The following is a 15,705-nucleotide window of genomic DNA, read 5'->3' on the forward strand; positions in this document are numbered from 1 at the left end:
CTGTCACTTTCAAGCAGAAGGTATTCAAGCCAAAATTCTCAGTTCAAGAACAGTTTTATCCAACACTCATCAGACTCCTGAACACTAACCTTAAACTACTCTGAAACCACCAAAAGATTCATCTACATGACTGAAATGTCATTTTTTTCTTGCACAAACTACAAATGACTATTATGCATCATTTTGCATTTATTGTCTCATTTTCTGTCCTGGTGTTATGTGGTCATTTAATTTGTACAGCTGTAGCATCTTGTATGCCAATTTGGTGCATTTGACGATCTCTCATCTCCATCAGTTCTCAAAATCCAAAACCCAAAAGAAGATCAAACTGGAAAGTCTCATGACTTCTGCAAAAGGGTTCTTGCAAAGAAATTGGAGAAAATCATTCAATCTCAAATGATAATCAATTCAGGTAATTAAATGCAGATGACTGTCGATATCTTGATGCTATTTTGCCAGCTTATTTATTTTCATGGTATTCAAATATAATGTGGTTAAATATCATGTGGTTTAAATTGTGAAAAATTAACTACCCAATTTGGTGTCCAGTGTTTAAGTAATAATTTACATTCAAGCTTGTGAGAGAAGAGAGGTGGTGATAGTTATCGCGTGCGGGGATTGCGTTGGAAGACCTTTTTTTTTCCCCCCTCAGCAATTGGGATGACTCAGCATGTTTGCAAGATTATATAATTGTCCAAAAGCCTCCTGTTTTGTATTCAAGATGAAACCGTTAGTTTGGGTTTATTTTTCAAAAATAAATTGATTCCTATCAGCAAATCTTACACAAATTTGGTATTAAAGCAAAATCCCCATTATCTGAAATTCAAGCAACCACCAAAAAAATCAGAAAATAAATTGGATCAAATATATGAACGTTTAAAAAGAAAATCACATCCCCACCACCCCCTGTTGGCCAGAGATCGTCACTAATGGTCACAACAAGAGATGTCTGTGTACCCAAGGGTGAGGGAACAACAAAATGGGCAACTTTTTTTTGGCAGATATATGTAAGTCAGCGTAACATCACAGGCAGAAGACCCTGCACTGCTCTAATGTTCAACGTTCACACAGAAATTCCCATAGAGACAAAGAGAGCTCAAGATTTGGCTGTTCAGGCTTACTTCTGAACAGACTATTCATGATTAAAATTCAATGTTATTTTCTCCTGTTTGATTTCATTCCACTCAAATTAAATTGTTGTCATAGAGAAGATTATGCAGATTCATGTCTAATTCAGAACCCAATAGAGTTAAATAGCGACAGGCCCAATCTTCCCCATTGCAGGAGTTTATTGGTCTAATCCAGCTTCTTGAAATCTTCCAGCAGGGTATAAATGGAAAAAAAAAATTCCTTTGATGTGCATAAAATAAACTTGAGACTCACTGCAAAAAAAAAGGAAAATTACAGCTTTCAGTGATTTTAAGGAGCCAAGGTAGCAGGGTGAGGGAGAATGATCATCCATGCTTTAATTGATGGACCCAACTAGCTGAAGGTGTGGGGCAGATTTTACCATCCAAGGATTGATTAGTTATTTTTCTCTCATTGCTCTTTTAATGGAATTTCTATTAGCCCACTGACATCCCAATTATTTTTTTCCAAATCCATTCTGAAATTGAACAATTCTTGCTGCACCCAATTGCATGAGGAGCCAGTCAGCCAAGTTCAAAGGCTATCCAGTAAACTGATTTTATGTTGCAGTTAGAAGCCTAATGAGCTGCTATATCATAGCCAAAAAATGTTAGCCTTTAAACAATTTTTGTTCCTTCTGCTTAAGACAGAGTTACAAGTCCTCCTAATGAATTGCTATGAATGGATAAAAGTTGCTTAGAAGTTTGCAGAAAAATTCCTTTGAGTAATATATCTTGCAATTTTTATGGAAATACAACAAATCAATGATCAAGCCAAAAAGCTAGCAAACCACTCACTCAAGACCCTTGGGTAAACTGAGGGCTTAAAATTTGAATTTCTGCATGCAAACTGACAAGATTATACAATATTAGCCTTTGGTCAAGTTGCTGAAGTGTGGAAGCTGAAGGATCTAACAACATTATCTGGGAATATCTAGAGAGGTTAAATGGCATTTGGACGCAGAGTGGTTCAATCAACCTCTCTAAACAATCAGTTGTTATAGAGTGCCAAAAACTGCTGTATTTTGCAAACTATGCTCAGATTTCACTCCTCAGTGGTTTCTGGGGCTTGACAAGATAACTTTGGAGGCACATTGACCAACAGGTTCCTCTCTATATCCAGTCATTTACTTGACCTTAATAAAGTGAGCACTGTGCTACTCTACTGTACTGGACTGCTTACTGTAGTCGTCACGAAGTACACGGTCCTGAGCAACTTGCTTGGTGTCTTTGAAAACTGAATGAAAAAAGGAGACAAGGAAATTGAAAGCAACTCCTCCTTGTGCAGGAACCACATATTCTCCTGCACATAAACATCACAGATGGTCATTTCCTCAGTCCCCTCGATATTCTGTTCCTCAGAAGTCGCACACCAGTTCCTCAGTGTACAACTCCACTATTTCCAACTTGGATAGCAAATCTGCAGACATTCCTTTTGGCTCACTGGATCGTCGTCATTTTCAACTAGCTCCTAAATACGTGGGATGAAAAAAACTTCCAAGCAGATAAAATACTGTAATTATCCCCAGATACAAATGCAAAGGAATCTTTCTGTTAATAATTTATAAAGAGTGGCATGGTTGATGTTGCAGTTAGTGCAACACCTTTGTAGCACCAGCGATTGGGACTGGACCAGGGTTCGAATGCCATGCTGTCCGCAAGGAGTTTGTACACTCTCCCCGTGTCTGCATGGGTTTTCTCAGGGGGCTCTGGTTTCCTCCCACCCTTCAAAACGTACTGGGAATGTAGATTAATGGGGTGTAAATTGTGCGGCCGGGACTCGTGGGCCGAATTGGCCTGTTACCGTGCTGTGTGTCTAAATTTAAATTTAATTTTAAAAATTTAAATCAATCGAGATCAGAAAATATGGAAAATAAGAACCACCCCATATTTACTGCTTTTATATCAAACCTTGTTCGGCCAGTATTTCTTTTTTAAATTGGCCTCTGGCTTTGAGGAACTAACACTTGCCACTGGACAATTTTCTTCAGTTTCTTTTTGGAATCATAACAGGATCTTCAAGAGGATTTGCAAAATCATGGGTAAAGAAATATCGAAGGTATTATGCATGTAATGTAAAATTTGGGTTTCTTCTTGGGAATGTTAACATTCCTTTAAGATTCCCAGAGATTCATTAAAAGTCCTTGGAAAGAGATTCCGAAATGAACAATTAGTTCTTCTAAATTGCACATCAAAATGTGCCGAACGTTTCTTTTCCTCCAATAGCGTGGCAGAATACGCACAGAAATACCAAGACGATTAAGAACAAAGCTATAGAAGCAAGGGACCAAACCCATTGCCAACTGGTTGCTACATGTTACATTCAGAAGTCTCCAAGGCATTTTTTTTGGTGTCCAGTTAATGAAATGCTCCCTTTCAACAGAGATCAGCTTATGAGTAAACACCTTTGACAGAGAATTGAGCACTATTTAAAGGAATATCACTTCATACTGTTCATTTATTTTTGGAGGATTTAAGGCATATTGTAGACCTTCCAGAACATTTGAATAATTAAACAATTGTTCTGTAAAATTTCTGAGACCACCAGCTGAAAAGAGGATGCTGCATTTTTCCACCTTAAAGGAGTCAGAGGGGAATAGGAGAAGTTCGTCATGGAAACAAATTCTCCCTGCACCAGTGCTCCCACAGCCAGGTAGTGCTAAGTCCCAACGACAAACTGCATCCTAGTGAAGTGCATTAGAGGGCTGAAGGATTACATGTGCCTGGCTGAACAATACAAACTGCTGCAAATTCAGAGGGTTCCTTCAGTATTTCAGGGATAATGCAATTTCTTTCCATAAGCCATATCTTTTCAGATCTCCAGTATAAATGTCAAACGCTAATCCGGGGGAATCACCTGCTATCTCACAGCTATCAACCTTTTTCACCTCGACAACAAATAACACTATTTCTCAACCACCAAAGATCTATTGAAACCACATGCTTTCATTTTGCACCTCTGCAGCTGTGAATATTTTTTCCTCTCGTGGTGAATTATATTAACTTATTCTTATTGGTCTTTAATATCCTATATAACTGTATAGCTACAGCAGGAATTTAATTGTATTAGAACAGTGTTCTGATTACATGATAAATTCCCATCTCATGCCTATGCATTCTTCAAGGAAGGAACACATCTTAAAGAATTTGTGATAAATTGGAAATGGAGCGGGCTGTATTTTTTTCCAAACTTCAATCTTGTTCACTCAAGAGAAATGGAAGTCTGAAGCGGAGAGTAAAGGTCCCCCACTAGCAAAGTTAAAAAAAAAATGTCTCCCCTTAGTAAGCAAATACAACGCAAGTTGTGCACGAGAGTTAGTTTTAAGCAAACATAGTTTATTAACTCATGATCTATTCTGCCCTTAAAGTGACTCCTTTAATATAAATAATGCATAATCAAACCGGCAAAGAAATGTACCACCATTGGCTTATATGATGTACTTGAGAAATATGCCAAAGCAGTCAAGAAAATAAATGTTGCTTTATGTTCACAAGGCAACTCCATTCACAAAATATAGACCACACTTTCAGATTTCAACTGAACTTCCTTTCAGACAGATGAAAGCAGGGAAATAGAAAGAGGCTAAAATCTGTTACCATGGCCCTACCTTTACAGGTGAAGCATTTAATGTGGAAGTGTCTGGACTGGACACGTAGGACTTGTCCTTTACATGGATCTCCACACTTGAAGCAGCGGATGACTAGCTTTTCTGTCGGCTGGTGTGGATCCTGAGGGTGAGCCACTGGAGAGAAGCAGAAAACAAAATGTCATATTTCTGTATCAACAACTCTTAAAATCCAACTTGCACGTGTCCCTTCAACATCTGACTTCAGACCAACAGGCTACACAAATCACATGTCAACTGGCTGGCAGAAATGGTCAAGTGGTATATATTTTTAGTTGAACATTTTGCATCTGGCACTTCATTGATGCACTACTCAAGACTTCCAAATCATTAAAGGGATTTGAACTTTGGACCACTTCATTTGAAGACGACCTAATTTTAAGACTGGCATTCAAACTTGAATTAGCTCATTGCTTCAGGTTCTCCAAAAGCATCCCATCTTCTGGGCAGTAATTTAAATCTAAGATGTAATGCAAAAACAATAAAGAACAGAAATGAAAAGGTTTTATTAGCACCCAGGACATGAGTGGCATTACCAATCCTCAGCAGTCCTCAAGGCCATCAATTGTCCATTTCTTAACATAGTTACCAGATCAGAAGGTGGCTGATTCCCTCACAAAGGGGAATGAGGTTTTTATAACAATCCAACATCATTTGTGGTTATTATTTGGTGTCAGGGCACAATCTACCCTGTTTATTGAGTTTACTTCCACAATCTTTCAGAGAGATCTTGTTCCTAATCCAATACTATTATCAGACACCCACACATGTAAATAGTGTGTACATTGTGCAAGCAGAGAATGCAGAAGAGATTTTTAAAAATCTGCACTTTTGTCAGAACTTAATAAAATGGGAATGCAAATCTAGAATAAATATGATCAGTTTATGAAAATTACACAAATCTCTGGCTAATGTTAAAATTAGGAAATTGTTCAAGGATTGAAAAAATAAACTATGCCCAAATTCTCAGTGTGCAAATCTTGATGCTAATTTTGGAAGCTTCCTGGACACTCCATCACCCTCTTCATGCATTTCATTCTGGCACGAACATGATCCATGCCAGCAACTCAAGATATCTGATCCAAAATTCAATTGCCTTTTGACATGATACAAAGGAATGCAGCACACGTAATGGAAAGGTACTGTTTAACCTGCAATCCAACCAGGACTTAAAAGGCACATCGTCAACAATAGACATTCCAAGTTGCAAGCATTGATATTGTCCCAGAATATCAGACACACAAGCAGAGATGAAGTCAACAGATAAATGATTAATACAATTATCACCGGCAGTCACATCAAGATTCAATCTATTCAGGGGAAATCTATCTCATGATGCCCTTTCTTTCTCGCTTATGCTGAACAAGGCACAAATTGAATAGTATTAAGTTGCTGATTCCTTTGAATGAGACACAAGCTGCGCCATCTCAAATTACTTTTATTATGAATCAGGAAGGACATAAGAGTTCATGGATGCAGTCCTTGCCCAAGAAGCAGCTGATACAATGCAAGCAGAAAAAGCAGCAGTTTGTTAACCAAATTTTAACCAGATTTCAGAATATGTTTACAGATGTCTACTGGCAGAAGTACGCCATAAAGCTACAAGTCATTAATGAATGACAACCAAGTTATGCGGGAAAAATAGAATTGTGAAACAAAGCTGAAAAGTACTGAGTGGAGGGGAAAAAAAGGGGCATGGAACTGAGGAAGGGAAGGTCCAGTCGCACAAATGCAGAGGCAAATCTCCTTCGTTTACATCAAAGGAATTGACACAAGCTGCTGAGCCAAATATCAACAATCCCAAAGCAACAAAAATGTTCATTTATATAGGTCAACTAATTAAAATCACCCAACAATTGCAGCTCAAGATAAATTGATGCATGTGAAATTGGATTGGAAGAACATGACTGGAAATGGGATGCCATCTTTCTTGAAGGATTCTAGCATTATTACAAGTCAGTAACAAAATTGCGATCCTCAGTCAAATGGGAAATGACCGGTTTAAAAAAAACCACAGAAAATAAAGTTAAAAAATATTGAAGTTTAAAATTGATGTCCCTAGTGGTTAATTTTCCAATCACACAACACCCGATGAGAAAATTCACTTATCTGGCATCGATCCATCTCCACAGGTGTCAGATACCAGGGTGTTTTTTAATAACTGTAGTTGCCAATGGAATCCAGATCCACCATTTTGTTGCAGAGAACATACTAAGGATAGTGGACTCTAAAAGCCAAGATCTCAATAGCAGAGCTACAGAGACTATTCTGCCAGAAGGAGACTCCTTCAGGGGAAGAGACTTCACAGTTGTGAGATGCTGCATTTTTTTAAAAAAATACTGTTTTGTTTCTGCTTAAGAAAATATTTTCCCTTTCCATTCCGGAAGCTTTCACATCTACCTCAAGGCTTGTGCTACCTGCAAAATCATCACTCAGTTCAACCATAACATTCCCATTCCACAGATTACATTTTCCAAAATTCATTCTAATTTTAGGACTGAGCAGCTTGGAATCAGCAATTTCCCCCAAGGAGTTTGGGGATCCCTCATGAAGTGGCCCAATGTCAGCTGAGTCTCATTACAGTTTGCAATGGGCATCAAGGTGCATGCAGAATTTTGAAACTGTTGATGGGGATTGAATCGTCCAGTCTGTGACAATTGCAGAGCAGTCATTGCACATGACTCAACTGGCCCAATAGGTTAATGGAAATACCAAAAATACACAAAGATAAGCAGCTAACAAGTAGTCATCAATAAAAATACACTAAAGCTCCCTTTAAATATCAAGCAAATCAAGAATGTCACACAATAAATTCCTACTTTTCCCAAGATTTTCATAGAGTTGCTGAAATTTAGAGCTTTTAGCTCATATCTGTGTTGGTGGGGGCTGAAAATGGTCTTGCGCGGCAACAAACATCAATGGGCATGACCCCAGCACGGAGAAACTGTCAATGTAGGTGCCGACCAGAAGCTCCCAAGCCTTCAATTTTGCAACTGACATAATTACACACAGAAACAACCACTAATGTTAACATGACCAAAATCCATCCTGAACATGTAGCATTATGGATCATTGCCTGCATTTCAAAACCTATTTAAAAATTACTGAAGGCTTTCAGAGGATTGTTTGAGACCATACAGACCATGATGACCTCAACTGTAGAAAGGGAAAATATTTTCTTAATTAAAAAAAAACATTGTAAATAAGAAAATCTCTCCAATTGTGAAAAGCAGATAGAAATTTGATCAGATGTGGCAGGTCTGATTTCAAAATGTTTCTCCACAAATTCTACTGCCTGAATGTAAACATTTTCCTCTTCCAGATATCAAAGGGGCAAATCAATTAGTGGATTTTGTTTTAAACTGTGATAATTAATGCAATAACCACTCCTGAAATTACATAATGTGGGAACATTAGATAAGGAGTTGAAAAATAACTAGATTTAAGGTTGACATAAATTTCAAAACAAGATTAAATTGCAATTGTGGAAAACGAACAAACTGCAGTTACCATCTGCATCCAACCAATGGCCCTGCCCATGGAAAGTCTCCAAGGACTATGGGAGATTTCCTTAATGTTAAGTGAACAAACTCCCCCTCCCCCCTCCCCCCTCCCCCCCACAGGAAAGAGCAATGGAATCAATTGACTTTCTTAGAGTAATTCCAGTGAAAGCTGGTGTGGGAGAGAAAAGTGTACTTGGTGCTGCTCAATTTTGAAAGGGTAGATAAGGAGAGCCACTTCAGTTAATCAATGACCCATGCCCTCATATTGGCTGAGAATTTTGCTACACCACTCCAGAGTAAACCTCCTGGGATTTCCAAGCACACATTTTAATTTCATATTAATAATGTTTTTAGTTTATTCAGTTCCTCCTCCTCCACATGACTGGTTACAAGAGCTTTCATGACCCTGTAGTCTAAGTCATGATCTTGCACCAATTAACTGGTATACTCATGTGAAATTCTGTTGTTAGATTTGACTTTGTTCAAAATGGTATCATGTGAGAGAATAAACTTTTATTTTCTCAAATTTTATCTTCTGTAGGGAGATGGAATAATTACAACAGCTTTCCTGTTAACGGTGTGTTATCACCCAACACCAAAAGAGATGTTCAGCAATCTTTAGTTTGTTATTTATTAAGAACTGAAGCAAAGATAATTACTTTGAACTCTAAACCAAGCAGAACGCAAGTTTCTTGAGGTAATTATCTCTCTGAATGAGATGTGCAATGGACTGAAGAGAAATTATCTAATGCACTGAACCAAAGAAATTACACATTAATCTGAAAAAAAATATGAAAGGGGCATTATTGAATTACCTGTCATTCTGCACCAAGCATGAAAAGAACAGGATAGAATTACTTATTGCTACGAACCAGTGAAGAATCAAAATTAGCTTTATCAGTCAGAAACAGGAACAAGATGGGTTGTGTAACTTACTTGTGGAACCACACACAAATTGTTAAACTAGAGGCAATCCAATCAATGCAAAGAAAAACCACAAAGATGGAGCTTCAAAAATAAAAGTCAATTCGCATCAACTTATTGCACATTTCCCTTTAAAGTGTTGTCATCTTTGAACAGGTCATTCAATGATAAATTTGTTTTTTTAAGATTTTAAATTGGAATGCTACAATTATATAGATTATTCTTACATTAGAATGCTTCATTAAGAGTTTGCATCCATGTTATAGATTTAATTCCAGATTTTGTCAGCAAACAGACAGAAATCTCAAGGCTATTCAGCATTCTCAAAGATCAAACTCTCTTGACGGGTTGGCTGAATACAAGGGATAATTTGCCAATTTCCTAATAAATGAAGCAATTTACAAAGATTGGCTTGAGAAATTAATACATTGAGGTTGTTGCATCATTTTTTTCAACAGAGGAGCATTGGCAGTTTGGACAGTGTGTGTTTTCTCAGGGTGCTCCAGTTTCCTACCACCCTCCAAAACATACAGGGTTGGTAGGTTAATTGGGAAGCAAATATTTCATTGACCAGAAAGGTCTTCTACTGTGTTTTTAAATTTTTTTTTAAACAATGCAGCAATTTCAGACATGCTGGCTCCCAATCAGAGCTTGCATTGCATTCCCAGCAGTGGCAGAGAGTGTAGGCCATTACAGCCTACAAAGCAAAGGCGACCACTATAGATGGCTATGATGCTTCATTACCCGATTAGCTGAACATCATCTGTGCCAACTTTGAGAAGAACCACCAAACAGTGCCTACTAGAATCCCCAAAAAGACTGAGGACCCTGTGATATCTGTCTTGGGCAATGTCAGAACATCATTCAAGAGGGTTAATCCTCGCGAGGTTTCAGGCCCTTATGGCATACTGGGCAGATACTTAAAATCTGTGCCAACCAACAAGCCGGGGTGTTCATTGACATTTTCAACCTCTCATTGTGGCAAAGGTTCCCACCTGCTTCAAAAAGGCACCCTGGTGCCCAAGAAGAGTAAGGTGAGCTGCCTCATCAACTACCATCCAGTAGCGTTAATGTCTACTGTGATGAAATGCTTCGAGAGGCTGGTCATGGCCAGAATTAATACATACCTTAGCAAAAATCTGGGCCCATTCCAATTCACCTATCGTCACAATTGCTCCACAGCAGATGCAATATCAATGGTTCTCTACTCAGCTCTGGATCATCTCAAAAACAGCAATTCATACATACGGCTGCTCATCATCGACTTACAGCTCAGCCTTCATTAACATTATTCCCTCAGAGCTGGTCAAGAAGCTACAAATTCTAGGCATCTGTACCCCATTCTGCAACTGGATTCTTAACTTTTTCCATTGAAAGACCACAGTCAATACAAATTGGAAACAACGTCTCCTCCTCACCGATTATCCACACAGGTGCAGCCAAGGATGTATGATTAGTCCACTGCTCAACTCGTTATACACCCATGACTGTGTGCCAGGGACAATTCCAATGCTATCTACATTTGCCGATGAGACCACAGTTGTCAACAGAATCACAAATGGCAATGAGGAAGTGTACAAGGGAGATAGATCAACTTGTGCTCAATGTAACCAAAACCAAGGAGGTTATTGTGGACTTCAGGAGGAAGTCAGGGGAACATGACCCAGACCTCATCAAGGGCTCAATGGTGGAGAGGATCAAGAATTTCAAAAGCTTGGGTGTCAACATCTCCAAGGATCTGTCCTGGAGCCTCCACGTTGATACAATTACAAAGAAGGCTCGCCAGTGGCTACGCTTTATGAGGTGACTGAGGAGATTTGGTATGCTACCAAAGACCCTCGTAAACTTCTACAGGTGTACTGTGGAGAGCATTCTGGCTGGTTGCATCACTACCTGGTATGAAGGCGCCAATTCTCAGGACAAGAAAAAAAAAATGGTTGTTAACTTGGCCTGTGACATTACAGGCACCAGACTTCACTCCATTGAGGACATCCATGAGGCAGTACCTTAAAAAGACAGCCTCTATCCTCAAAGATACCCACCACACAGGCCATGCCCTCTTTACTTTGCTACCAGAAGAAAAAGGTACAGGAGCCTAAAGATGAGCACTCAACAGCACAAGGACAGCTTCTTCCTGGCTCCCATCAGATTTCTGAATAATTAATGAACAAAAGACACTGCCTTACTTTTCATCCACTATTATTGTTGTTTTTCTATATAGTAAATGTCGTAAATAGTAAATGCAAGCTCACACCAAGACACAAGAGAAACTTGTCCGTGAACTACTCTTTGCAGACGATGCCGCTTTAGTTGCCCATTCAGAGCCAGCTCTTCAGCGCTTGACGTCCTGCTTTGCGGAAACTGCCAAAATGTTTGGCCTGGAAGTCAGCCTGAAGAAAACTGAGGTCCTCCATCAGCCAGCTCCCCACCATGACTACCAGCCCCCCCACATCTCCATCGGGCACACAAAACTCAAAACGGTCAACCAGTTTACCTATCTCGGCTGCACCATTTCATCAGATGCAAGGATCGACAATGAGATAGACAACAGACTCGCCAAGGCAAATAGCGCCTTTGGAAGACTACACAAAAGAGTCTGGAAAAACAACCAACTGAAAAACCTCACAAAGATAAGCGTTATACAGAGCCGTTGTCATACCCACACTCCTGTTCGGCTCCGAATCATGGGTCCTCTACCGGCACCACCTACAGCTCCTAGAATGCTTCCACCAGCGTTGTCTCCGCTCCATCCTCAACATCCATTGGAGCGCTTTCATCCCTAACGTCGAAGTACTCGAGATGGCAGAGGTCGACAGCATCGAGTCCACGCTGCTGAAGATCCAGCTGCGCTGGATGGGTCACATCTCCAGAATGGAGGACCATCGCCTTCCCAAGATCGTGTTATATGGCGAGCTCTCCACTGGCCACCGTGACAGAGGTGCACCGAAGAAAAGGTACAAGGACTGCCTAAAGAAATCTCTTGGTGCCTGCCACATTGACCACCGCCAGTGGGCTGATAACGCCTCAAACCGTGCATCTTGGCGCCTCACAGTTTGGCGGGCAGCAACCTCCTTTGAAGAAGACCGCAGAGCCCACCTCACTGACAAAAGGCAAAGGAGGAAAAACCCAACACCCAACCCCAACCAACCAATTTTCCCCTGCAACCGCTGCAACCGTGTCTGCCTGTCCCGCATCGGACTTGTCAGCCACAAACGAGCCTGCAGCTGACGTGGACTTTTTACCCCCTCCATAAATCTTCGTCCACGAAGCCAAGCCAAAGAAAGAAAAAAAATGTCGTAAGATGGTTACAATATGAATGTTTGCACTTTGATGCTGCCACATAACACCGAATTTCATGTCTTGCTCATGACAATAAATTCTGATTCTGCACTAAAGCTCATTTCCCAGCACTTACCCTTTATTCTTTACTAGCAGGATACCCAGCATTACCCAGGAAATAAAACACCCGGCCTTGGAGGTGTTCCTCAGTTTCTTGCTGTCTGTTCCTTGTTTGTCTAGAGGCCTGAGCACTGAGGCAGGCCTGGTGTTGCTATTCTGTTTCCCACTGCCTGCCCCTTGCCTTTCCGGAGGTCTTCGCACTGAGACGGATGCATGGCTGCTGTTCATTTTTCTGCTGCCTGCTCTTTGCATGTCTGGAAGCATCAACAATTCAGTGAGAATTATGGTCCTCCACTATCTCTTGCCTTCTCCTTTGTCTGACTGTACGGGCTTGTGAAGAACTTCTGCCAACGTTGCTTCACTTTTTTGGGCCCATATTGATCTGGGTTTGGCCACATGCATTGATGCACAGTACTGTAACTAATTGAGATGTCCCTGGTGCAAGTACAATTTTTCTTGAACTTCATAAAGGTTAAATTCAATGTGGTCATGACATTCAGCATCAAATGTTATTATACTGAAGCTCACTGGACATTTCTAGAGTGCTCCATATTGATTTGCATGGAGGACAGACAAACAAGCTGGCATATATCCACAAATACCATGTGTGTCTCTCTCTCCGTGTGTGTGTAGCATGTGTAGAAACAAATGATTTTGCCTCTTCTACAGACATGCTAAATTAGTTAAGGTCATTAAACATAAATCCCCAGGCACTCAAAACAATATTTCAATTCTCATTAACACTCAGATATCATGGAGGAAGCATGAGCTTGAAGCGGAAATTCTGATATACTCTTAGCACTTGAGTGTGTTGTTCTGTAAAATCTAACTGCTAATTAATTAAAATGTATTCAAAATTGACCTTCCAAACAGTAATTTGCCAATGCACAAATGTCATTTCCAACTAAGTGTGACTCGGATTCTCCTAATGCTGTTATCTTAACTCTCTCAGATTAAGGAGATAATGCAGATCCATAGATGGAATTCTTTGGAACCGAGCAGTATGCAAAATACATGTTCTTAAAATGAAGATCAGACAAAGACTACAAACTTCACAAGATGGTTTTACTAACTATTTTTTTTAATGTTTTACAATTACAAATTAAAGTTTTAATCATATTTACAGGTAATTATGATCCAGCTCAACAGAAACCAGAATGTAGCATTTGAATTCTGAATGAAATACATATCTAATATAAATGAGAGAGTTAGCAGTGGAGAGATGGGTTAAGGCAGCTAGAAAATATCACACCAAAGGATTATGATATTGTATTATTATTCAATTCTGTTGTTGGAACTGCTGCATTGTAAATCCCTTCATGAAAATGCTACTTGAATTTATCAGTGATGCTCTCAAGTTACAAAATTAGGTTATGGAGTTAAAAATAATTAATTTATAAAGATGACAACATTCCCATACACAACAGTCATTTCAAAATGTAGACAAAACCGTCAGTCAATACAAGACAGTCTCTAAATTACAAATTGGAAATATTTAAGTGTGACAAATTAAATTGGATTGCTTTTTTATTTCAAAAATGTTGGACACATGATACATAGAAAGCTTACTGAATACAGAAAAAAATTCAGGAACTTTGAGATGAACCTTGGACTGTGTCCAAGTGCTTTGCATAGCTGAAAGTGTGATCATTTCCTCTTCATAGCTTTTAAACAGTACATCATCTTGTTTGGTTTATCATAGTAGCAGTAGACTTGCCAAAGTCCTGAAAAGCAAATGATGTGCTTTCCTGTTATTGCTTTGTTGGCATTTCTTCTAATGAGGCATTACTTTCCCTTGTCTGTTTTATCCATTATCTGAAACATCTGATATGATGTATCAAAATATTGATTTATAATTGAATAAATTAGGTGGTCGTTAGAAAATACAGTGCAACTAGTTCAGGTTGCAATTTGTACAACAGTGAGCACACATCACAAAAAAATTATATGAAGTAATCCATGCAGATTTTTTGTAATCTCAGTTTTATCATTCATTTCCTTGCAATTATTTTATAATTTACAATGAGAAAGTCACTAATTTTTACATCCCTCTGCATTAGAAAGATCTCCAAAAGCAACAGCTATTGCATTGTCGCAATTCTGTGTTCGATGCTTTAAAAAAAATCACTCTTTCACTGCACAAGAACAAATTTGGAGCCTGCAGAGTTCAGAAGCAGATCCAGGGCCGGATTAAGCTAATGCGGGCCCTGTAGAGTATGTTATAATGGGGCCCTAAATTTTAAAAATACACAAAAATATTAAAACACAAATTTGTGCCTATGCGTGCAATATATAACCATGTGAAAATACATTTTTAAAAATTGCCTTGCGCAAGTATAAACTACCTGTCGTACATTGAAGACAAGAACATAGAATTGAAAAGACAAAAATACGTTGTATTTTAGAATTCAAAGGATTTTTTCCACAATTTTTAACTGAAATATTCACATACCCTGGGCACAGGTAAAACTGAATGGTAAAGAATCACTGCTTAAAACTTACAGGACCCCGTAGTTACACCCGTCACAATCACCAAATTTTATGAGGGCAGTAAAGGTTAAGTCACTGATGCGGAGGGTGGGGGGGGGGGGGGGGGCGGAAGAAGAGTGATGCTTCATTAACTCACAGTGACCAGGTGGAATTTTTTGGGGGAATGCCAACCTATGACATTAGTGGTTTTATGAAAGACATCTCAACTAATTATGACAGGGCCCACATTTAACGTCATTGCAATCTTCTACCTTTATCATACAACAGATCCCAAGCTGTACCCTGGCTCCCAGGAGTTTATTCTCTTCCTCGTTTAATTTCCGCTACAACATTGATGTAGTGACAGAATTAATTGATTTGCAGGGCTTGACAAATTTCTTCATCTAATTGATGCACACTCACGGGTTGTCTGCACTCTTTCTACACGTCACCCAGTATAGCCTCCATGCAAGGAAGGCTTCGTTAAGAATTACCCTAAAATCTCTGAAATCTTTAGCAGCGAGAGAGGTGCAAAGAGGAACTCAGCAGGGCAGACATTTACTCTAAGAGCATGGGAACATTTGCTCTTGTGGCGGTAAATACACTGCAAATGACACGTGCAGTTTATGCACGCAAGTACTCAATTTAGATGATGCT

The 15,705-nt window shown here is 39.3% G+C and overlaps 1 protein-coding gene across 7 annotated transcripts in view; it reads right to left on the bottom strand.

Moving 5' to 3' along the window:
* The window catches only part of ablim1b (actin binding LIM protein 1b), a 284,014-nt gene that overhangs the window by 163,281 nt on the left and 105,028 nt on the right, over positions 1 to 15,705 (bottom strand). For all 7 annotated transcript variants that reach the window (XM_069900020.1, XM_069900019.1, XM_069900018.1 and 4 more), the window contains exon 2: positions 4,736 to 4,870. In XM_069900020.1, coding sequence (XP_069756121.1) covers positions 4,736 to 4,870 — 135 coding nt within the window. The remainder of the gene's footprint in view (positions 1 to 4,735; positions 4,871 to 15,705) is intronic.

Source organism: Narcine bancroftii, chromosome 10 (genome assembly GCF_036971445.1).
Source record: "Narcine bancroftii isolate sNarBan1 chromosome 10, sNarBan1.hap1, whole genome shotgun sequence".
Taxonomy (NCBI): Eukaryota; Metazoa; Chordata; class Chondrichthyes; order Torpediniformes; family Narcinidae; genus Narcine; species Narcine bancroftii.